General features: G+C 39.9%; 1 protein-coding gene across 3 annotated transcripts in view; it reads right to left on the reverse strand.

Annotated features, from left to right (window-relative positions):
• The window catches only part of SEC24D (SEC24 homolog D, COPII coat complex component), a 53575-nt gene that overhangs the window by 24882 nt on the left and 4299 nt on the right, over positions 1–24394 (reverse strand). For 2 of the 3 annotated variants that reach the window (XM_068153929.1, XM_068153931.1), the window contains exons 1-8: positions 14561–14777; positions 12252–12452; positions 10854–10980; positions 9476–9624; positions 7473–7691; positions 6705–6826; positions 3590–3701; positions 2066–2193 (exon numbers count right to left, since the gene is read on the reverse strand). In XM_068153929.1, coding sequence (XP_068010030.1) covers positions 2066–2193; positions 3590–3701; positions 6705–6826; positions 7473–7691; positions 9476–9624; positions 10854–10980; positions 12252–12402 — 1008 coding nt within the window. In that variant the 5' untranslated portion in view covers positions 12403–12452; positions 14561–14777. Of the gene's footprint in view, positions 1–2065; positions 2194–3589; positions 3702–6704; positions 6827–7472; positions 7692–9475; positions 9625–10853; positions 10981–12251; positions 12453–14560; positions 14778–24394 lie in introns of those variants that run through there. The other variant, XM_068153930.1, reaches the window with a different exon arrangement.

The raw sequence follows: 24394 nt of genomic DNA on the forward strand, positions 1-24394 counted from the left end.
CAAATAAGCCTCTGAATGTATTTTACCTCTATAAAAAGGCCACTTCTTTGAAATTAAGTAGCTTTTCAGAATTAAAGTTCTTACAAATCCCATAAGGAAGACTTCTTTTATTAGAAAATCTTAAGAACAAAACCTTATTTTGGCAGCAGCAGTGAAGACAAAGGGCACAGGCAAGCCTTGGAAAAGCTGCCTCAGTTAAGACTGTCCAGCGCTTCCTACTGTAACACCATCTCTTCAAGTTCTTGTAACTTTACCAAGCTGTAATTGTTCAGACTAAAATTTTCCATGCTGGACTTCTGCCAGTTTTGGGAGGCATTTTCAGGAGTTTTTTTAGTCTCTTGCAAGGAACAGGCTAGGAAAAAACAGACTGCTCTTTACAGATTAATGAATTCCACTGACCTTTCTAACAGCTTGAGAGCACTAATGCTTCAGACAGGTGGGTCACTAAGTATATCATTTTGCCAGCCTTGGGAAAACCCTCCTGAACCTGGCCAAGCATAAGTGTTTGTGCATACTGCTGATTTATGTACACTGAAGAGATTCAGATTTAGCAACTCATTGATCACCCTAACCAAATGCTACAGAGTAGACAGGGAAGCCATGTATGGGGGACATAAAGCACTGCAGGCAGATTAAAAGTGAAAGATGCACCAATGAAGAGCCAACACAAAAGCAGAATGAGTAAGTGCTACTTGGGCACAAAAACTGGAATAAAGATGAGCACAGAGTAAAGTTGGCTGGTAAAGTGAAGAGATGGAGAAGCAGCAGCAGGAGTTTCATCTAGATGAGAAGGGGGGGGCAACAAGCCAAGTCTGTACATTCCCATCAAGAACTGGAACGAAACCCCAAACTGCTGTCTAGCAGACAAATGGTAAAACTCAGTATCTGCAGAACTGTAAATAATACATCCTATTTCCCTGTGGAGCACAGAAGATAACTGCATGCTACCCTGCTAAAATAATACTCTCTAAACTAGAGAGGTCTGTTGGATTGGAAGTTATCCATCCTGATAAAGAACAACATCTGGTTTTCACCCCCACAATATTTATTTTAAAAAAAAAAAGACTCCTAAGAATTTCCAAGTAATAAAACAAAGTTAAAGAAAAATCAAAGCCTGCAAAACCAAGCACTGAAAGTCTTTGCAACTTTAATTAGGCTTTTCTGTGCATGCATTTTATGAGGAGTTTTTGAAGACACAATCACATACTACAACTTTCATAAAATCTCAGGGTTTTTATCCTAGCAAACAGCTCTCTGGAAGGAAACCAACACAGCACATGAAAAGCAAATACATTCTGCAGACCTTCGTTGCACAGTTTGGAAGCTGTGCATTGAAGGAAGCAGGAGCTGAAGAACAACAGAATAAAGGATCATCCTACAGATGCTCCACTTGAAAACTGTTTTCATCTCTACTACTGATAAAAATACAGCTCGTGCTGAGATATCTGGGTAACTGTCGTAAGACTACAGGATATTGCTAACCTGCAGGAATATTTTGCAGAAGAACTAGGGATGTGTTTGGAACATGAAGAGCTATTAGAGATGGTGCTGTGAGAAAACCAATTGACCGGGTTAGTGCCTCCAAGAGAATGCCCCAAATGGGTGATTATATTTGCCTTTTTTCTGTGACTTAGCTCACCCACATACAAAATACCATCATCTTCTCAATCTGCTGTGAAATGAAATTATTTTGTATACCACTAAATGGAAAAATGTTATACTTTGAACATTACTGTCCACATCTTTAACTTGACAGAGTTTCTGGTTGTCCTCTTAATGCCTTTGTACCTATAGAGTTCCAGCAGAGCAAACGATTGACAAAGCTAGCATAAACTAGACCCAACCAGAGGAACACCAGGAACCTGGTGGTTCAGATTTACACAGCCATCACTCTTTGTACCTTTTCTAAGCCAAGATCCCTTGAAGTTGTATCATGACACAAATCTCTCTACTGTTACTCTGTCACAGTTGGGGTAAAACACCTTCACTTTTAACCCAGAGAAGAACAATTCTGCAATATTTTAGAGATGAAACCACACAGGCCTACTATTCAGTTAGTCCTTACCTCATTTGGTGGAACAACAGCAAAAGGCTGGATGACTGCTGCTAATGGAATGCGAGCCTGTTTGGCCATCTCAGAAGACGAGGGGAAGCAGTAGGTGGTACATCGGATGAAGCGAGGGCTGGCATGGCCTACAACACCCAACACAACATGCAGAGTGAAAGACTGTAACAATGAACCTGCCTGTCCCAAACACAAACCAGGAAAATCAAACCAACAAGTGCAAATACCAAGTTAAGTACATGCTTCCCTTCCTCACATGCAATCTTCTGCCCCTTGCTCCTTTTCGTATGTCAGCCCTTTGCCTGTCCCTGGGGGGAAATCTTCTCTTACAGTTTGAGTTTAAAGCAGAGATTTCAACGTATTATGAAAATTACCACAATTATTTTAATAAGAAACTGAATAGAGATTATTTTGAAGCGTATCATATCTAAGATGTTGAAATAAAATAATACAGATCAAGTCCCCAGTGAAAATGCCAACACTATATAAAGACATGCTGCAGGGTGCTACCTGCTGTTAAGACTGCTCTAATGAGCTGGCTCTGATTCATAAAATACTCTCTGTTAACATCACCGTGCTCATTTATCTTGCAAAACAGAGTGTGCTGAATTCACCACACAACTTTCTGTAGCACATTTAGCACAGTTCCCTAAATAAGAAACTGTGCTGTGCATTGCAGACAAGAGCACTGAAAGGAGACAGAAGTTCAAATTGACTTCCTTATATTCTTTGTATTTTTTCACCATCAAGCTGCAGCCCTGCTCAGTTTCTTGGAAGGAATTTCTTTGTTCTTCAGAAGTGCATTACCCTGCTCTCAGATGCCAAAAAAATCGTGATGTGTTTGCTCATTTTATACAGTTTATTCAAGCGCTGATAAATTAACGCTGGTCTTCATTATACCACCAAATTAATCTGTATTAAAAAGTGTGCTGTCAAGAGTAGCACATGGAATATTGTAATTCCAAGGCCCTAGGGAGAGGTAAAGGTGGACACACTGTCCGAAGGAAAAAATTAAGTCAGCTAGACAGTTTGTGCATTTCCCTCACTGCCTGAATAGATTTTTCCAGAATTCTTATCTTAAAACATAACAGTGTGTGACCGTTTGAGACTGTGCCTTTAAGAACAGGACACAGTGCAAGTCTCCTTGCTAGCATCCATCTTCCAGAATATCCAAAGGACTCAAAAAGGATTTTCAACTTGAAATTTAAAACCTTGAAAAATTGTAAGTAAAATAGAAAAGCTGTCTCAACTGTTCGTATTATTTTAAAGGTCAGGAAGGGGAGCGGAGTTCTTAACCCAAAGTGTAAAGAATTCAACTCCCACTCCCCCCATAATTTTTTTTTCCTCTTTAAAAGGCATTTCTGATTTCACATCCAATATGGAGTAAGAAGCATCACTTTCAGAGGAGAAATCTGAGAATTAAATCTTTTGGTTTTGTAAAAGCAAACAAAACCAAACCTCAAACAAACGAAAAACACTTGATTTCACCTAAGAAAAACTCCCAAATCAGTAACAAGGAATTACCTTGGTCTTGGATTATGCAGTCTGTGGTGACAAGAGGAGGAACCTGTCCTCTTGTGTTTGTGGCATAGATCTGCCCTCCCCTTGAGGCCTTATCATTTTCAATTACTTGAATCTGATGAATAAGGAGCAAGAACAGTATGAGGAAGGTAAGCCATGTATTCAGTTACATTCACAAACAGGTATGCCAACTTCCACACCAAGTAACATTGTTGGTATTGTCTTACCTAGAGAGACATTTAGCAGCTAGAGAAAAATGTTAGTCATTGCTCCTGAATAAGCTCCATGCATGGGTGGTTAAGACAATCAATTATCCCTGTTTGAGCCATATTTCAGCACTGCCATTTAGAAAGCAGCACCTGAGGACAGCCTTGTCGGCCATTAGGTAGTATTTAAACACTGGAGCTCAGGGCTTTCATTCTCAAGGGCAGACTACCATGTTGTGAACTTCCTCTGAGGAAATTTTGCATTAAAACAAGGCAGTTCTGGTCATATATATTTTCCCTCTGGCTAAAGCCTAGTTTTTAGCAACTGACAATGTAATGTCATGAAGTTGGCTTCCCTAGTGAACAAATTCTTCACCCATACACTTGCACCCTTTCAATTCTACATAGCTCCTCAAGACTGATACTTTTCAGGATAAAACTGAAATTGTATAAAGCTGTATTTTGTTCCACATCATAATCAAGATCACTGAGAGGATGCCATTATTCCTCCTCTTCCCTGAATGAACCTATCTTTTTAGCAATCTATGCCTAACAGCTGTGAGAGGCAAGAGGAATGAGACAGGGAATTCATGAAACTGGCTTTGCCACTGCTGCTAGTATCCCATGGAACTGTATCTTTACACTGCACATAAATTTCTAATAATAGCTAGGGAAGTTCAGAACCCTCTGTTGGAAAGCAAACAGAGAAGAAAAACAAAATTAGTCACATAGAGTCTATTGATCATCGTCCAAGAGGTATTTCCTAACACAATGGAAATAATCTGGGGCCTGTGAATTTTTTTCCTCCCCCATAAAGTTTGTATTGCAACTTACACATACAATACATTCTTCAGAGAGCTTGTTATATCTTCTGCTTGATTATTTTTCCCTGCCTCCTTGGCTTCTATAGTCATTGTATACTTTTGCATTAGAAAGAAAAAGACTTTGCTCTAAAACACTCCCCTGGCTGAAGCAAGCAAACCACTTTCAGACTTGGGTCTGCAAAGGATCACTGTACCATGGTGTTCTGCAGCTAACTGGTCTAGATATATCACTGTTCTTGGAAATAACTGTTGACAAAGCCCAGATGTTAGTTCTCAGAGATGTTGTCAGAGCACACATCAATCTCTAACACATGTAAGAAAAATATAAAACAGCAATGGCTACAGATAAGAAGTCAATTTATCTCGCAACACTACTGAAATGATATAATGTAAACAGAACAAGAGAAATACACATGGTCATACTTATTCTTCATTCTGAATTACCTTTCTGCCCTTTACAGACATTGAGCCAGATCATGCCTCTCTTAAACATGTCATTTTGATCCCCTCTGTGCTGCTTAAACAAACCTTTTAACCTATTTTAACATTGCTGTCACAGTCAAGGCTGTTTACTCTACATGTGCAATTGAGACAAGACATCAGCCCAGGCTTTTATGCCAGGCCTCCTTTTCCCTCCACCCTCATCCCCTCCTCCACTACTTTTTTTAATTAGACAATTTTATCCTTCTTTCTGTAAAAATCACCATGCTGAAACACTAGGAATGACTGACCTTTGATTGGCATTTGTTAATTACACACTCACATGGTTTTTTTTACATAAGTTTTCATTTACACTTAACTTGGAATTTGCTTGTAACAAAGGCAGCTGTTAATTAACCTCCAAGTGATTACCAACAAGCATTTTGTTCCAAAATTCGAGGGATTCTACATCAAAACCAACACCAAATAAAGTCAGGAACTTTTTCTAGAAGGATAAAAGAACCTCCTAATTTAAGGGAGTAGAGCTTCTCCCTCTTACAGTATCAAGCTTTTACACAAACGCTTTTCCCTCACTTTGGTGTAACACAAATTCTCTGTTCTAAAGTAATTCTGTCCCAGCACAGAATGGAGATTCCTTCACCCAGACTCAACTCACAGTACAGTGGTTAATACATTTCTTTAAGTAGAAAGTTCTAAGTCAAACTTGCAGGACACAGCCTGCTTCAAGAAGCCCATCTCTCTGAGGACCTTTTGACCTAGCCACATGATTGCCAAAAGCAGTACAGGTGTGTGCATCATGTGTTTCCCCATGAATTCAGCACATTTTGTCCCTCTATTGCAATCAGCTGCTCTCAAAAGCAGCCTGTGTCTGCCCAGCTGTTCCTTTAGGTTACAATTAAGACTATTTAAGAAAGATAGACAGAACCATACCCTTGTTTTCACTAACACCATTCCAAGAAGAAAGACTGTCCCACCAGTGCATGTACAGGCATGCTTCAACAGCTGAGCCTCTTCAACCTCTATGAAGCTTAAGCATTCAGTATATTCCAAGCTACTGAAATATTTATAAGGCTGTGGCAACTGGAACAATGCTAAGGCAAATAATTCTAGTTGCCTGGGAAACTCCTGAAATCACACAGTGAGGTGGCTTTTAAGCATGGGACTTCCTAGCATTTCCAGGATTGCAGTTTTAGAGTTCACATACCTGTATTCTGCACAAATCCTACTGTAGGTGTCTACCTGCTATTAAGTCTTCAGACTTTCTGGACTGAAAAGGAAAGGTCATTAGCTGCAGTGAATGCAACTAATCCTTCAGTACTGCTCACTGCCACACTAAGAATCCTGTTGAGAGTTGAAGTACTCAGGTCATGGGTATGTCCCCATGCGAGATAAAAGTTACAAAGCCACTTCAATACCAAAAACTAACATTATGAACTGATTTAGCCAAAAGTGACAGGGTACAAAAATGCATGGAATTAAGAACCTGCAAGTTTGGAACACATCTTCTGAACTAAGCTGTGTAAGTGCAATTTTATATTACCAAAAAGCCCCACCAACTGAAATAAATACAGCATTAGCATTGTTATTCCTCTATCTGAAATGCAGCAGAAATTGACTTTTGTAAATAATCAGTACCATATTACTTACTGGGCTTGGAATAGAGTCAGGATCAAGCTTCTTCTGTGGTGGACCAGAAAGTTGTGCTGGACCTCCAGGAAAAGCACCAGGGTAAGACAACTGAGATCCTGCCATCTGAGGACCGTATTTTGCTGCATAGTTGCAAATGACAATTCATTTCAGTTGTGTTATCCATTTTTAACAACAACTTTTGCCACACATCGTTCTTACTTAGCTAAATGCAATTTCTCCTACTGTTTTCAGCAAGTACAAGAAATGGATTACTTTGGCTCAAGCTTACCTTTAAAAACACACATTGCATAAGACAGCTTTGTCTCCAGAGTTGTCAGGTATGCCACAGCTACTCAAACCAAGCCACTGCATTAGTGAGAATCTCTCCCCTAACATGTCAGCCAATACAAACTGGTCTAGTTTGCTGGCTTTTTAGTTGTCAAAATAACAGTTTTATTCACCTATGTCAGGTGAAATAACTGTTTTCAGCTAAAATTCTGTATTACTTCTGAAAACTGCCTACAAAAGATACTACAATAAGACAGTGATCTATGCCTTTGCAGAGTAGAAGAAAAACCACTTTCTGTAGTATCTTGTGCCTTTACCCATTACTAACCAAATAATTTCATTAATGATCCAAATTAATCTAATTTTCTTGTTACAACCTCCAAGTGCTGAACTTGTGAGTAGAAGCATAGCCTGGCCTTGATTGCACTAACTGACAAATCACCAGTGGTTCCCCATGCACATTTTGTTTTCAATTACATAACAAAATTCTTTCCTTACCTTGTTGAGGAGGATATCCAGGCCCTGGAGGCTGCCCTGAAAGCTGTTGCAAGTTAGGATTTGGGGGCACAGGTCCAGGGATCCCATCTTGTCTGGCCATAGGAGGCAATGATGGTTGAGCACAAAGGCTGTTAACAGCTGGTGGAGGAACCTGTGGTCCAGGTGGTAAAGCAACTTGCTGCTGGGCTGGTGGTGGTAATTGTGGACCCTGAAAAGATGCTGGATGCCCAGAAGATGTGTGAGAACTCCAAGTAGTGCCAGGACCTCAGCAAGAAACTATCAGCTGAGTCAAAATTGGTTAACTTACTAACTCTGTTTGCAAGGTGTTCTACTTTTGCTCACTACACTTACAAAAGCAGTATTGTATCCCATACTGACAATGCTGGGTTATTAGGATTCTGAATGCCTGTTCACTTAATAAATCTGACCTCACAGTGGAAGTCTGAACTGATTAAAACATTCAACTTTATTTCTTTTGGCTCTATATTCAATAAAGCCCTGCAGCTGGGGTGGATGGAGAAGAGAGGGAAGCCAGCCTTTGAGAATTCTTCATTCAAATATACATAAATGGTATTTGCTTTTGAAATAATATTTCATTTCATAATGTGAAACAACATTATATTTTATTAATACTCAATCTCTCTTTTGTGGCATGTTTTTTGTTAGTCTGAGGTTTGCATTTCACCATGAAAGGTTCAATGGAAGATAAATCCACACATTTTATCTGGATTACAAGCATCTTCTGGTTTTGATGCTAAAAGATGAAACATGTGGAAATTATTCTGTACAAGCTGGTGAAAAACAGTTTGTATTTTTATAGGATCCAGATTCCAATTAGCATTAAAAGGACCTTAGAAATAAGGGATAGGTTTGGACACTTAAAATCTCTAATTACTTAATACTTCACAAAAATCTAGATGATTTTTTTTTTTAAGTCAAATTTTGCTCCAAAGATCTACAGCCAAATAATTTTCAAGAAAGCTAAAAAGGTAAGAAAAATTAGGTTTGGAGTAAAATGTGTTAACATACAAATATTGAAACTGAAAAAAAAAAAAAATCACATGCAAAACACTAGCTCAGGTTCTCAGCTGGTACAAAACATCACTCCAGGAGCTTTACAAGCTGTAAATTTCAGCACTCTGTCAAGATACACCAGCTCAGAGGTACAGCTAAGGAAAAATCTGAAAAAAACCCAACACAGAGGCAGAGTTGTAAAGGATTCATGTCTTCATTGGTCTGAAAGGTAGCTCAGCCTTGCAGCATAAGCAAGGATATTACTTTTTACATGGTAATTGCTACAGGCAGAGATGGGAAAAAAAGGGTTTCACAAACAGAGGGTCAGACCCACAGCAGGTCTGCAGGTTTCATTCCAGTCAAATCAGCAACTTGTAAAGCCAAGGTAGGGAAAGATGCAGTATCAGCAGCCTAAAGCGAAACATTCACCTTAACACATTACAAAGGTATCAAACACCAAAATCATCCTCATTAAACAAAAATTAAATCAAAGCATCCTTCTAAACACACTGGGCTCAGCAAACCAAGCTACTAACTGAATTCCACTCCTTTAAAATGAAATAGTAAATTTCACCATAAAATACTCGGGGAAAGCAGATATAACCAAACAGAAAATCAGTGGTGGGCAGTAATTTACATGGAGGAATTATATGCTGACATCTTTACCTTATGGCTTAGGTTTAAGATATTTCAACCTCAAAATAAATGCAAGTAATTTTTGATGAAAAGCTAAACTCTAAGATTTGGACAAAGAATACGGAGATAGTTTCAAGCCAGAGAGAAACTCTGGTAAGATAGCTGACTTTTACGGAACGTTCATCAAATATCAGTTCAGAATTAACCCAAGAATACGGATTTTGGATGAGTTTAAAAACAATATAAGAACAAAGTTTTAATTTTCTGTTTAGACAGATGTTCAATGAGCTTCTAATTATCATGGCCTCAATAGCTTTAACTGAGGAAAAACTCAATCAGATCAAAGTGATTACCATAGGTGTTTAGCTGCATACTGCTGAGCTGGTTGGCAAGTTGTGTTGTAGATGAAGCTGATGCAGCATTTGGGTAGGCTGGTTGTGTCTGCTGACTGTAGGGAGGACAAGGTGGTCCTATATTGCTTGGAGGTGGAGGACCTTGAAACCTAAAGGGAAAAAAAAATCAGTGCAGTTATGCAAAAAATTTACATCAGTTGACAATTCTAGGTGGTCTCATGCCTTCACAAGGGTGGTGCTGAAACAACCAATGTGAATAAAAACTCATTTTTCTTCTCAGAAAACATACACAATATCATGAAGCACAGGGACACTGCACAGTTGTTTTAAAAAAAACAAACCAAAAACCAAAAACACAGCCCAAGGTTTTTGCACTGCTGTTAGAAACAGTGAGTAAGCCACAGCAAAGAGAGACTGGTAATAATGATATGAAGGCTTGATGATTAGGAAACACAAGCTTCTGAATGTGTTTCCTAATCATTCCACCTCCTTTCCATGCTTATAAAGGAAGATTCCCTACCAGGGATGGATGGCTATTAGTAGAAAAATCTGTGAAGAGAAGAAAATTAAGTGAGAAACTGTTACGGAGTTCCCTGTAGTAGAGGAAAAAAGATGATGCAGGTAGAGAAAAACTGCTTCCTGATTATCAGATACAGAAAAACTTGAATGCAAGAAAAAGAACTAAAGAAATAAACAACAGACATGTTGCTTCTAGAGATATTTTCTACCCAATTATTTCACCTTGCAAAAACAAGGCCTCAGGCAGTCTCCCAGAGGAGCACTACACTGATTTTCCTGTGACTGCTTCTAAAACTGAGGAAGGGCCTGGTGATTTCAAGACATTATAAAATGTCTTTAAAGTACCCTATGGAGCCTCCCACAATGAAACAAAGATGTCCTAAGAAGACATAGGAGTGAGGGGGTGCTACAGAGAGCCACACACCACCCTCTATGAAAATCTCACTGGCAGCTATTAATTTTCAAGTAACAACTTCTTGGTACCTCACAGCACAGGACAACTGAGACATCAGAACATGAAAGGTAAAAAAACCAACTTCTATATCAAACAGCATTTAAACACCTTACTGCTGCTTTAAGGGAACAGGCCTCAGTCCACAAAGAAAGAATAATTACAAATAGAACAACAATGCATGATGAAGACCTGACTTGCTGTAAAATGGAAGTTAATGACATCACAGATCACAATGTATGGTCTGGCCGTTTAACACAGGGAACCAGAAGATCCATTTCAGAACCAGAATAAGTCTGAACTACTGAAGATAAAATAAATGTCATATTTAAATGCCAGTGAAGCAGTCAGAGAAAGGTAACAGAGGTCAAATAGCTTAGACCTCATGTATTAATTCTTGAAAGTTACCTATGTGGCTGTTGCCCTGGCATGCTGGGCCCATTCTGAATGTTGGTCTGGCTGATTTGATGCGTACTGGGTGGTGGAGGCCCGACAGGAGCTGAAGATCCAAAAGGCACAGTTGATTTCAACATGCCTGCAAAAGAAGCAGCACTTTTATGTAAGAACCGTGTAAGAAAGTACAAGGTCACCAAGAAATACAAGTGCCCAGCCCTGCTCTAGAAATCACACCACCAACTCTGGGTGAGCAAGAGGGCTGGTGATGAGACGATCTCCAGAAGTCCCTTCCAACCTCAGTCTGTGATTCCATACAGTCTGGCCAGCTATAGAAGCAGTTATTAAAGACAAATAGTAGAAAGGAGGCATACATTAAGTAGCAAAAGAACTCAAAAGGGACAATAACAAGCAAGCAAGAATGAATGCACTGCAATTCAACCTGAGACACTGCCAATTCCCTGTCTGGTTATCTTTACAGACAGAAGCAAGAGGTCCCTTTCACTTCAGAGATGATGGTCAGAACAAAAACTTGGAACAACCTTTGAACAAATAGCCTCCATATGCGGAATCTGTAAACCTATCTTAAAAGTGGTTCTGGTTTCAGCTCTAGAACAGTGACTGTGAAGAGACTACAATTTATGTGAAGAGAATAAACAGCTTTTCAACCTGTACTTCTTGAATTATTTTTCCTTTAAACCTGTCTAGCATCAAAAATTTGTTTGGTACCAAAACCATTGTTTTTTGCCACATAGTCTCATAAGCAAAACACTCAGTTTTATTTTCTGATTATAATCAGCACTTAATTAAGATAATGTAACTCCTGCTGTCTTTAATAAATTTTAGATAAATAGGTAAAACTTCTTTTTTTTCTGTTTTTGTAACATAAAAATCAAGGACACCACAAAATATTTGAAAAATCTTAACAAATCTGAGTGGTTAGAAAGCAGATGGGCTCTACTCACCATGAACTAGCCAAATAAATCACCCAGTAAGCAAGCTTAAGTAGGAGAACATCAGCTCATGATCACAGGCAAGTTTGTGCACAGGAAGTCTGCAGGGCAAAGGTTCTATTTCTGAGAGCTTGCTGGCCATTAACATGTATTAGATGAGAAACATTTCTCTATTCCCAGACATCACTCCTCTTGAATTTGTCTGCATTAAGTATTTCTCATAATAGAGCATTGAGCACCAGTGCTTATTACTTCTTGGACAATTGAGTTCACACAGAAAGGTCAGATACCCACTAGCACACATTTACATCAACACCTGAGCACCAACAATAACAGACAAAGCTAGCACAGGACCCTGTCACAGCAGAAGTGTAAAACTCAGCATTTGGTGCCAGCACAAGTAAACAAAAGAACCAATGAACGACTAGGTGCTGAAAATATGTTCCAAGCTAATTTGTACCTGGTTGAGGTGCTGAGTAGGAGGAGTTGGGGTCCCCATAATGTCCATAATGAAGTGAAGAATTAGGCGGTCCAAAACCTGCAGAAAAGCCTCCCAGTCCTGGTTGAGACTGGGAATATGGAGGAGCTGCAACATAACCTTGTTGACTCATGATGGCAATATTCTCATTCCATGTATTTGTATCAGGTGTTCTTTAAGAATCTGCAAAAGAGAAAGAGACACCCGCTACAACTCTTCATTCTTTGTCCATTTTAAAGGGCTATGAACCACATTCCCACAAAAAAAAAAAACATTTGAAGGCAAAAAAGGATGTGGAAGTCGTTTTTCATATAGAACTTAACAAAATCAAAACTCTGCTAAGTTTCTTGATGCCCAAATTAAAACTGTTTTGGGAAATTATGAGAATCCAAACCCTGGATGAGCACTTACTACTCCTGAAAAGTCCCAAGTACATAGATCAGGCACCTACAGAGAACACATAATATAAACCAGCATTATAGATGTTGTATGTTCCTTTGACATAGCTTTCCCAACCTATACTTCACATAGGCTTCAGTCATGGAGTCATGTTGAGTATTGAAAATAGATGAAAGTAAACTAGGGATTGTGCTCCAGCAGCAGGCACAAAGGCACTTCAACACTGCATGCAGCTCTAAGAGGACTGCAGACAAATTCATACTGCACTGACACATGTCAGTAGAGAACAGCTATCCCTATCAGAAAACCTGTCTCAAGGTTTTTCACATTAGACACATATTTGTGGGAAAACAAACCCAAGCAACAACTCACTTTGCACGGGGTACAGGGCCCAGCCCTCCTGACACATTGCCTGTGCAAGCCTCTAAATCACGCTATTTAATGCGGCATATGATTTCCCAGTTGCAGCATTAAACTGCTTCAAACAAGCAATCTTAGGGAGTTCTCTTCTATGTGTTAAGAAGGTAAACACAGGGAGATGGAAAAAAATGTTTAAACAGAAGCTTCCTGCTGCCAGCTGTACTTTCTTCCCTCCCCCGCCCTCATCAGAAAAGACGTGGCAGTGTGAGCTTTAGTTGCTCCAAAAGACAGTAAGTTCGCAATAAATTACCTACACCCTAGCACAGACATACATATATTAGATCTATATAAAGGAGGAGACTGTCATTTTGAGGCAGCAGTGACAGCCAACACCTTTAGCTGTGACAGCATGCAGGGGAAATTACTTCCTTCACAGCTTACACACACACAAAAATCTTGCCACGTCAAACGTCCCACAGACAGCATAAACACAGAGAGGCTGTGCTAAAGAGAGACATGAACTCTACCCATAAGCCAGATGATGTAGCTTTATCAAACCCAGTTCCAGATTCACTTTAACATTGAGCACATTTAATCCCTTCAGGATATGCACATATACCAACCCAGGATGAAAATTGTTTGGAGGCAACACCCAGAATATCAACAGAAAGTGATCACCCAAGGTTTTCACCACTAGGTTCCAACAAGAGGCACACAGATTCACTCTGGAAACTGCATGAGGGAGATCACAGGATCTGCTAAACCGAGATCATTCTCTGGGTTTTTTTACTATAAATGTCACTACACAGAATGACATGGAAGGTTTTTTTTCTGCCTCTCTTAACACTAGCCCACCTCACACCACATAGCCTGAGGAACACTAACAAAAGTTTTCCACAATTTAACTCACTGCTGTTAAGGCACTGGTTGTTATTTCCTCCACTGGATTACTGCACCTGTGCAACGTTCTATTGCACCACCTCTGTGAAGATATAAAACTCCACTAGGTGCATGTAGAAGAATGGAATCAGAAATACAAGATCACATTCTTACCCAGTTGAAGGTGAAGTATTAGCTTTGTATTTCTTCAGAGACACTGTGCTGAGAACAGATCACCTAGGAAGAGGTGCTGTCCCCACCAGGGCATGCTGCAATCTCAATTTGGCAACTAACCTTTAGACAGGGTGCACGCATACACAGGATGGAAACGGCTACACACTTACCTTTTGGGGGTTTTTTTAGCAGCACATGTTGGAATAAGCTTAAATTTACTCCAGTTCTGAGCAAAACTTGCAAATAATTAACACTTCTAAGATGATCGCAACAGGTTCCACCGCTCGGTCGGTGCCACGACCCCGCTCGGCGCAGGACACATTTACAAGCATCGGGGTCCACCGGCAGCACCTGTGTGCGGCCTCTTCCACCGGGCTGCCTAAATGGCCGTCCCCCTCCCGCCACACAGAGCACAGCGCCGCCGCAACCCCCCCCGCCCAGCGTCCCCCCCCGCCCCCTCTTTCCCCCCGGCTACTCACCCGGTGTCTCGGTCGCCGGCGGGGCCTGCTCCCCCCGCGCTGCACCCGGCAGAGCTCCCGCTGCCACCGCCTCCCGCCCGCCCCTGTGGCGCCGGTGCGTGCGCCCGGGGAGGCAGTTAGCGCAGCTCGCCGGGGCCGCGCGCAGACCCTGTCCCGCGCGGGGTACTCAACTCAGTCACTCACACAAGTGCCACGTCTGAGCCTGCCCGCGCGCCGCGCCCCCTCCGCCCCGCGTGGCGGCGCCTGCGCAGTGCCGGCTACGAGGCCGGAGCCTGAGGGCAGGGCGGCGCAGGGCCGCTCCGTGCCCTCCCGGAACAGTATCGCCCGTGGCAGCCACCGCTAGCGAACGCGACAGGGATCATAACATGATAGAATCGTTCAGGTTGGAAAAGACCCTTGTGATCATCAGGTCCATTAACCCTACTCTACCAAGTTCACCACTAAACCATATCGCTAAGTGCCACATCTGAACTACTTTTAAACACATCCAGGGATGGTGGCTCAACCACCTCCCTGGGCAGCTTGGTCCAATGTTTGGCTACTCTCTCAGTGATTTTTTTTGTCCTAATGCCTAGCCTAAGCCTACCCTGGTGCAGCTGGAAGCCATTCCCTCTTTTCTATCACCAATTACCTGTGAGAAGAGACCAGCACCAACCTCTCTATATTGTCCTGCCAGGTGGTTATAGAAGATAAGGTCACCTCTCAGCCTCTTCTTGCTCAAACTAAATAGTCCCGTTTCCCTTAGCCTCTTCATCAGATTCATTGTCCAGGCCCTTCACCAGCTTAGTTGCCCTTCTTTGCACCTGCTTGTCTTTCTTGTATTGAGGGGAGTTGCTTTGCTGCTACGTTGCCACTGTGTAACTGACAGGAGCACTGGGTGCAACAATGAGATGTGCTGAGGAAGAGCAAAGGGCTCCAGAAGAAGCTGGCAGCGCAGCTGAAAAGGCATCCCCAGGAGACAGGGAGCAATGCAATTAGACCAACTAGAAACTGATACAGCACATGCAGCTTGTAACTCATTATCATCTCATTCCTTGTATACTAGGAGCGAATTTCCTTATTAGACACAGAAATTACCTAAAAATTATACTTTAAAACCACATTTTCATTCCAGGCTCTCTCTCTCTCTCTATATATATATATATGTAAAATTATGCCACCTGAATACAGAGAGTGAAATATGACACAGGTACTTCACCTGTTTGCATACTCTGGTTCTAGTTACTGTTCAAGCACATTTAACAATACTACCTTGGTTACAAGATTGAGTCCATGTTCTTATTACCAAAGTAGAATCATGGAAGTAACATGAGAAAGATGTAATGGTAAAGTGACTGTTGCAATCAAAAAAAACAAACATTAGTTAATGATCATTAAGGTCTAAAGGACCTTTAAACGATCTTCCAGCCTAAAGGATTCTATGACTGTATGCAACAAGAAAAATAGTAACTCAAACACAGCTTTAAAACTCATGCACATCTGGAACTCGGACTCCATAGGCTTCCTTATCCTTTGAATGTTTGTTCTACACCCTTAACAAAGCTTTTGAAAGTAGTGAACCGTTTTACATGGTGCTAAATCTCAGCAATGGGTACTTAGAATAGGGCTGTCAAAAGAATTACTAGACAAAGTAATTCTGAACAAAAAATCCCTGTACCTTTGAAAGACATAGCAAAAAGGTAGACAGAGGAATCCTTTTCATGAGAGAGACACACAAGAAGCCCCAGCAAGCAACACAAAGTGGGTGACCTGTCTTGCTTCTTGCTATCCAGAGCTGGAATCACCACCAAATAACATAAGATGGCTTTCTATATGTTGTTGGAGCCAATACTGCTGAATGACAGAGAAAATTGAAAACCTTTCAGATCTCTCACAGCTGTCTAATCAGAATGGAAAATTCAGTCCATGAGGTAAAAGCATGGCTGTGGAAGTACCAGTGACTGTTTCATAAGTAGGATGCAAAACAATGCCTTGCATCACTGCTGCACTGTAGTTTCACCCATTGTCCCTCCCTCTTGCTAGTTATAAGTACACATACAACTACCTTCAGTTATGCAAAATGCTTTCACTGAGGAAAACAACAGCTTTAAGTTTGGACAGTCCCTATTTTGCTGTGGCCACTGCCCTACCAGTCCTACTGTCTCTAGTTCATTGCTTTTAATGGTAAGCAGCTATGGATAATTCAGCGCTAAAGAACCATGCATGATGTTTGGCCATTGAATACTTACTATCAGATTTCTCTTCCCTGAAATCAGCTCTGGTGAAACTGAAAGATGAGATCAGAAGAGGAAGAATAAGCTACTGCATTGTCAGTCCTTCCCTTGCTCGAGGCCTGCTCTGGAAATACATCAAGCTGCCTCTTTTTTTGAGAAGTAAGCTTTGCTTCTATTGTTCATAAGCCTGTAACACGGAGATAAAAGCCACCCAACATGTCACAGACTGGATGCTTTGAAGCTACAAGTAAGGTTTACCTACAGTTTCAACCTGTTTCATCAATCTAAGAATCAGACTGGTTTCATCTCTTTTATCATCAGTAATGAAGATCTTGTAGTTTAAATTACCTTTTTAAACCAGTTTATCCTAAAGTTGTACCTATGCAGTGCTGCTGAAAACAAATCTGATTTCATGTATTTCAGACATAATTTGGAGTTGGTACTGGTGAGGTAAACAGAAGAATTTGTCCAAATCTATATTAAAAAAAAAACAGCAGAACCTCTTGTTCTAAAACCTAATTTTTAAAACTCTCACTAAAATTTTCCTATTAGTTCTGAAACTAACAGTCAGCCATCAGCTTGACAGATTGTTCGATACAAAGGCCAATATTAAAATAGTTATTTTTAATCATTTGAGATTGATCCATTCCCTGAAGTTGCTACTAGAGGCCCATAAAAAACCCTTGAGGACAGACAGTGCAGAACTCCCTGTCTCCGTCTCATAGTACCTTGCATTAAGGCAATGTGTGATTCCGGGAAACCTAAATCCAAACCTTTCCTTTTCATTTAGAGGATATCCTTAAAATACAGCCTCAGCACAAGCTGACAGAAAGAATCAGAACACCACCATGATGCATTTGAGCTACAAGAATGTATTTCTCAACATGATAGCTATAGCATTGCTTTTGTAGCAGCTAACATTGATTGTGTTACACACAGCTATAGCAAGAGAGCTATATGAATTTTTTTAAAAGTCAAAATATCTCCTAAACCATTCTCTAGAGAAAGAGGTGGGCAATGTTGGGTATGTTCTTTAAAGACAAAAAACCAATTTCATCATAAGGGATAGTTTATCAAACTACAGTTCCTACACTTGAAAAGGCTTCTTTGGTTGAAGCTGTTTTTCTCCTTTCATGTCCCGAAGACAAAACAACAGGCTTGATTTTGTATAACATCAGAAGGGTCCTAATAGCTGTTTACATAACAACAGTACTTTCTTTTCCTGTCTTGCTTACATATAATACTAAAATATTATTTAATGTTTTGTCTACTGTATAGTTAAGCTCTAAGGAAAACAGTTTACTGTAAAGCACTTTACAAGCAAAGTGGAAATAATATTTACAAAGGTTGTATTTGTTTAAAATGAAAATACTTTGGTAATAAAAGAAGTAGTAAAATTCTGAAGGATTATGACTGAGGTCAGATTAAAAAAATGCTACAAGCAGAAAAAGGAAAGATCTAAAAGGAAGGATGTCAAGTTGGAGTAGATGACCTTTAAAGATCCCTGCCAGCCCAAACCATTCTGTAATTCTAATACTTCAGGAAACAGAATACTACTGGAAGAAGAATTACATCAGTGTTGTGGCTCAGTTACATTTCTAATGTAAAAACCCAAACAGCACAGAAACATAAATAAGGGTACAACAGGAGTGAATACCAATATTTTGCTTCAACAGTCTCAGCAGCAATGAGAAAGTATTATTATTGAAATACACCCTTCAAACACGGCCCTGTAGCAACTGAGCAAAGGAGTTTCAGAATATTAGACTGGTGTAACTGCTGTTTTGCAGGAAAAATATAGTAATGTTAAAACTCTCTCACGCTTAGGCTGCCCCAACCCTTTTAAACATCAATGTCAACTGGTAAGCCCACAATGATAGACCATTTTATCTTCATGGCCTCTAACTCCCACAAAGATTGGACAAGAATCAACTGCCACAGAGGGTATTAATTTCCTACCTTGGAGCGTCGGAAAAGTTTGCTGGCATAGTTGCAAAGCAAAAAGTAGTGTTTAGGGAAGAAAAAATATGTGAATAAAAGAGTAATGCTATTATTTGCCAAGGAGAGACACTCCTGCCTTAAAGCCAAGATCCTGATTTCTTGTGTAGGTTGTTCCCTATTAGGTAGAACCACTTTCTCTGAAATTCATTAAAAATAAATTATTATAAAATATTCTATGATGCACATGTGGTTAAGTTCTCTGCAAGTTATGCATCACAAAAGCAAATACACTTCATAAAGCTGAGCATGGCTGCTTTCTTTACATAAGCCTTATGGCGTTCAAGCCTCTGAATTTTTCAGTATCTGCATACTGTGAGGCTCCTCTGCTTGCTCTCACTGATTGTTGCTATTTTGGTTTTCTAATGAAATCAACATTCTGGCAACTTGATCTGGAACATTTACTGGAGACAGATAGGGTGTTCTGAGAAATCCTCTGTGATGTTTCAGTTGGGGAATTTCAATTATCTTTTAAAATTAATTTAGTACTGTCTAAGATGCATGAGAGTTGAAGATTGCATTACCGGTTCTTATAGAAAAGAACCCTGGACTTGATTACCCTGCCATAATTGCTACATAACAAACTGTAACACAAAAAACACAGATGAGAACTCATTACAGACTGATGAATAATGTATAATATATAAAGCACTGGGAACAAACATGAAATCATCAGTCTGAGAAAGGACAGCAGAAAGTTACACAATCCTATCCATACTTGCTTGCTGAATGTATGAGATTTCTCATACTTAGATATAGTTCACTTTTACATTCTAAAGCATCTGAAGTAGCTTTAGAGTCATTAGCTTTTGTTTTATGTTTCCTGCCTGCATATAAAATTTCTGATGCATTAGCAGAGTCTTGCTGAACTAAAGTACTCAAATATGCTTCCTAGCATTTTAAAAAAGTAACTGCTTGGGAGAACTCTTCTTAACAAACCAGCTCTTTGACTGACTTACTCAGTTGTCTCATTGGAAGTCAGAAGATGAATTTACAGTATTTTTTCCATTTGTCTATATCTGCATTTAGCTAATACCCAAGGCCAAACTTCAGCAGTTGTTCTATCACCCAGCAACCCCTCCCCAGCAGAGAAAGGAAATTGGGAAAAGGAGCCAAACTAATACCAACGCCAATATAAACATATAAAGTTATACTCAGCCCAACAAGTGCACAGCAACCACACAATATAGGAAAGCAGTTTGCAAGAGAAGAGGAAGAGCAAAAGCCCGAGCACCCATCCCCACCAAATGTGATGTTCATGGTCTGGGACACACCTGTAGCCAACTCCTGTCAGCTGCAGTCCTGAAGAGCAGAAGGAAGGAGGGGAGCAGAAGCTCAAGCAAATGACACCCACACCCATCCCCACCAAGTGTGATATTCATAGTCTGGGACACACCTGTAGCCAACACCTGTCAGTTGCCCTATCTGACTCCAAACGGCTAATAGACTGCAGAACATGACTGGCCTAGGATTCTGTCCTAGTGAAGCCAGGACAGCCCAGTTAATGATGCAGTTGTATTTCAGCCAGTGCTAGTGATCATTCAGCATACTGTTAGTATAGTCCTACTGTTAATAAGTCCATATAATTCATTGTTCTGTATAATTGATTGTTTACTACAACTCTTATAGTATTATTTCCTTTCTCTGATCAGTTGATATCACAAACAGGGTAAGTTGGTTTCTATTTGTTGCTACTGGCAAATACTCATAACATTTGAATAAATCTGTGGCATAAGAAAGACAGCTCTTAAATGTAGTTGCATCTTAAGTAACTTCAGAGTGACTTTGAAGTTCATTTGCACTCACATTCCCTGTGCTGCTGCTTTACACACTGAAGTAAAATATCTTCTACCTGAGCATAGAAAAATAATAGAGGCACTATGGTTTTGTGGCACCATCAACAACAAAAATATACACCAGAACTAAACAAAGTAAACCCAGTATTGCATTAAAAACATATCCATCACATTATTTGTATAAATACAGAAGATGCAGCTGGCATGAAAATAACAGACAAGAGCAAAATTCTACATCACGCTTGGTGTCACAGCACTCATACTACATTTGTTCTGCAGAGGCATGAAACCCACTTGTTCAGGATCTGCAGACACTGGCAGTTGCCTGGAAATCTGGCAGATCCATGCCAACACCATCTAAACAGTGGATTACCACCACCAGCAGAAGCCTGTACCAGAGACAGAAGGAGCTGAGAAGGCTGGAAACTGGCAGGAAGATGCAGCACAACAGGAGAGGATGTAGGGTCAGCAGGGGTTAAACATCAAGGTGTTTTTGGAGGGCAGGCTTTTCTAATATAATCTGCTCCATTTGGAAAAGAATTAATTATTAAAGCAGGGAGTTGGAATTCCTGTTCCTATAGCCAGGAATGAAGATAAATGAATTGCTTCTTAATTTATTGCAGTTATTTGCATGTGGGAGTAAGATTTCAGGCAGGGAGGTCCTTGTTGTATCTTCTTTGTTGTTACTCTTTCCCTGGTTAAAATCTAAACAGAAACATCCAGATACAAAGAGCAAGCAGCTCCTTTAGCCTTTTGCATACGTAACTTGATGCCATAGCAACTTTTTATGCACTGCCCTTTTGCTAGATACTATAGTTCAAACCACCAACATCAGACTTGCTGGGGCAGACGCTGAACAAAATGCTTCACTGTGTTTGTGAAGTGAATGTTAGAAACTGCTTTACAAATCTTGAGGCTTTTGCAGGACAGAGGGAAGAACGGGGTAGTACACGAGGATTCAAACTATCAAATTACAATCAGATTTTTCAGTTCAAGCAGATTTGCCTAGGTTACACTGTGTAGTGGCTGCTTTCCCCATTTCACAGGCCCAGATCAAAAATTAAATGTGAATTTGCAAGTGTAAAAATGGAAGCCAAACTTCCCAGGATGTACTGGATTGTAAGTTACCCTGCGTCTCCCATTCTTGTTTTCAGGTATTAATAAATACAATCTCATGAGCCTTCCAAGTGACAAACAGTACCTGCTTTAAACTGCAAAGCAAAAATTGGTGTTTTCTATGTTGGACTGCTGCCATGCATGTAATCAGTCACTGAGCTCTTTAAAGGCAACCAGTCAAAGGGAGTTAATCACTTTTATGGTAGTTAACAGGAAACAACATTTAAAAGATGAAACCTGATGCAGATCGTAAGGCCAGAGTTAAAACTTCAAGATCTCTGCAATCTTCAGTTCTGCATTAAACCACTATTTCCAATAATGCTAGCTAACAGGAAACCATTATTTCCAAATTTAGAAGACAGTTTGGGCCTAATTCATAGCCCAGCTATGATCAAAAAGCGTTTTCTAACTGAATACGATATGGTTACTCTTGACTCATTTCACTGTGGTATGACAGAGGAGAGTCTTGCATGGTGTATTTGTCTAGCCCAATAAGAGGAGATGAAATGTTTGCACTAGGTTCTTTCCCAAGGAATAGGGAAGATCATAAAAACGGACTAAGGTGAACAGGTAGACAAAAAGGGTGCTGTGCTACTTAACCATCACTCTAAACTGACAATTCAAAGAGCAGAGTGAGGAACACAGAACAACTACTTACATGCACATTCCATTCAAGTAAACACAGGAGTGGTGTGACACCTGGCAACATGAACTCTATCCCAAACCCTTACTTCAAGATTAAAAAGAAAACAAGTAGTTTTTCCAGGGTCACAAACATTTCTCCATGTTCACAAATTTTACAGTGAATGTGGTTTACTTTTTCCTCACAACAAAATTTTAGGGGAGTCTTGGTAGCTATTTTGCATATTGATTCTTGGGCACATTCTGAAATCCTTGTCATTTCATATATGACTGGCCCCTTTTCCAGGACCCCTCGGGTGCTTTCAGACTACTTGCACTTCCAAAGCACTTGGCCCATACAAAGGAGTGGGAGAGAGAAAGGTGCTCTTGTAGACTGCATCTGGGACGTGGTGGGGTCATGTATGCACATCTGGACTCCCAAAAGACTTTGAGAGTCCAAGAAGCAAAAAAGTCTACTTATCTTCAGCCAGTAGTTCAGAAAGGTCTTTTCTGAGTATTCAGGATACACTGTGGTAGGAACAGGTAGGATAAACACCAAGGAAATATCTGAGTTCCCCAAACCCTTGGCTCTTTGCTTGAGTTCTCCATACATTTTTACTCTCTGTATTTAATGGTGACAGGTCTTTGGATACAGAGGGCTGGTAACATGTTTCCTTCTAGGCACATGTTTAGAGAGTAGATATTCATTAATCTGCATCCTGACATCATGAATTGTAGAGTTACAGGGGACCTCGCATTACATCAATTTCTGTTTATTGTTATCAGTTAGTAATGCTCAAGAATATAAACTTTCTTTCTATGTTTTGGAGGAAAGTGGTTTCTTTCACCTGTTGGGATTTTTTTTTTTCCCCCATAGACCCTAAACCATAACAATAAAGCCATTACAAGCATCTAGGATGACATCCACTAACATTAAGTGCTGAGAAATAGCCTCCTGGTAGTGACATGGCAAATTTTAACTTTTCACCTGACTTAAGATTGTCATCTTAGTGTCATCTATATGAGTGCTGTGTGATCCAACTAACACTCCTGTCAAGTAACAATGCCTGTTTGTAAACTGCATATGCAATCAGTGCAGGACTCACAGAGAGTCTTTCACTTTGTAACAAAAGGTATGATTGTGACCACTGCTAAGTCTGCCATTCAGGTACCATTTTCGGTACCTTTAACACTCCATGTCTATATTTCCAGTCAGCAAACCCTCTTTAGCTGGTAGTGCATTGCAAAGTTCCCCCTGCAATCAAAACATCTGGATTCTATTGATTTCTCTTGTAGGACAGGAGAATTTAGATGAGAAAATATGAAGAGCAATCAGCTTTAATGAATGTTAGCTGGAGCCATGCATTTGGAACTCCCATCAATCTATTTCATTAATTTTGTCTGTCATTTTATACCTTTTTTGAAAATTAAATCCATTCCATGTGGCCCTGTTCCTTTTTGCTCCTATAGTCAGAATAAAAAAAATTTGAGAGTATGGAATTAAGCAGAAATGTATTTTTCTACTTCTGCAAGGTTTGGGAAAAATATGTTTAGCTTTGCCATCAAAATTTTCTTTTACCTTATACAACTACTGAGTTCTAGTACTACAAATGAAGGAATGTTATTGGGGAATGATTTTGGACAATAACATGTGCAATGTTGCCTTTCATTACCCAGCTTGCAAAACCACTTAAAAAAAAAATCTAATTTGAAGGGATATATTAGAAGAAGTAATTTTCACTTCATTTGGAAGAGATTGTATGTCAGGTTTCCTTAAGTGGTATGACTGTGATTTTTGTCTTCTTTCCCATTAAACTGTCTATGTATTTACAAGTGGGGTTTTTTTTTCCATGTTATTAGTAAACAAACAAAAAAGCACTGCCATTTTTTTTCCCTTTTTTTCCTCCCACTTCTGATTCACCCATTTGGCTAAAATCACATCCTACAATCAATTGGGTAGTTTATTAAATTATTCACAGATGATACTGTTAGAATCTACCAGAAAGCTGTTAAACCAGGCATTTTAAGAGAACTAGACTGTGTTGACTTCATGTGAACAAAAATCAGATAAGAAAAGAAAATGCAATGCA

Source organism: Melanerpes formicivorus, unplaced genomic scaffold (genome assembly GCF_026170545.1).
Source record: "Melanerpes formicivorus ecotype bairdi unplaced genomic scaffold, bMelFor1.0.p_v2 SCAF_27, whole genome shotgun sequence".
Classification (NCBI taxonomy): domain Eukaryota; kingdom Metazoa; phylum Chordata; class Aves; order Piciformes; family Picidae; genus Melanerpes; species Melanerpes formicivorus.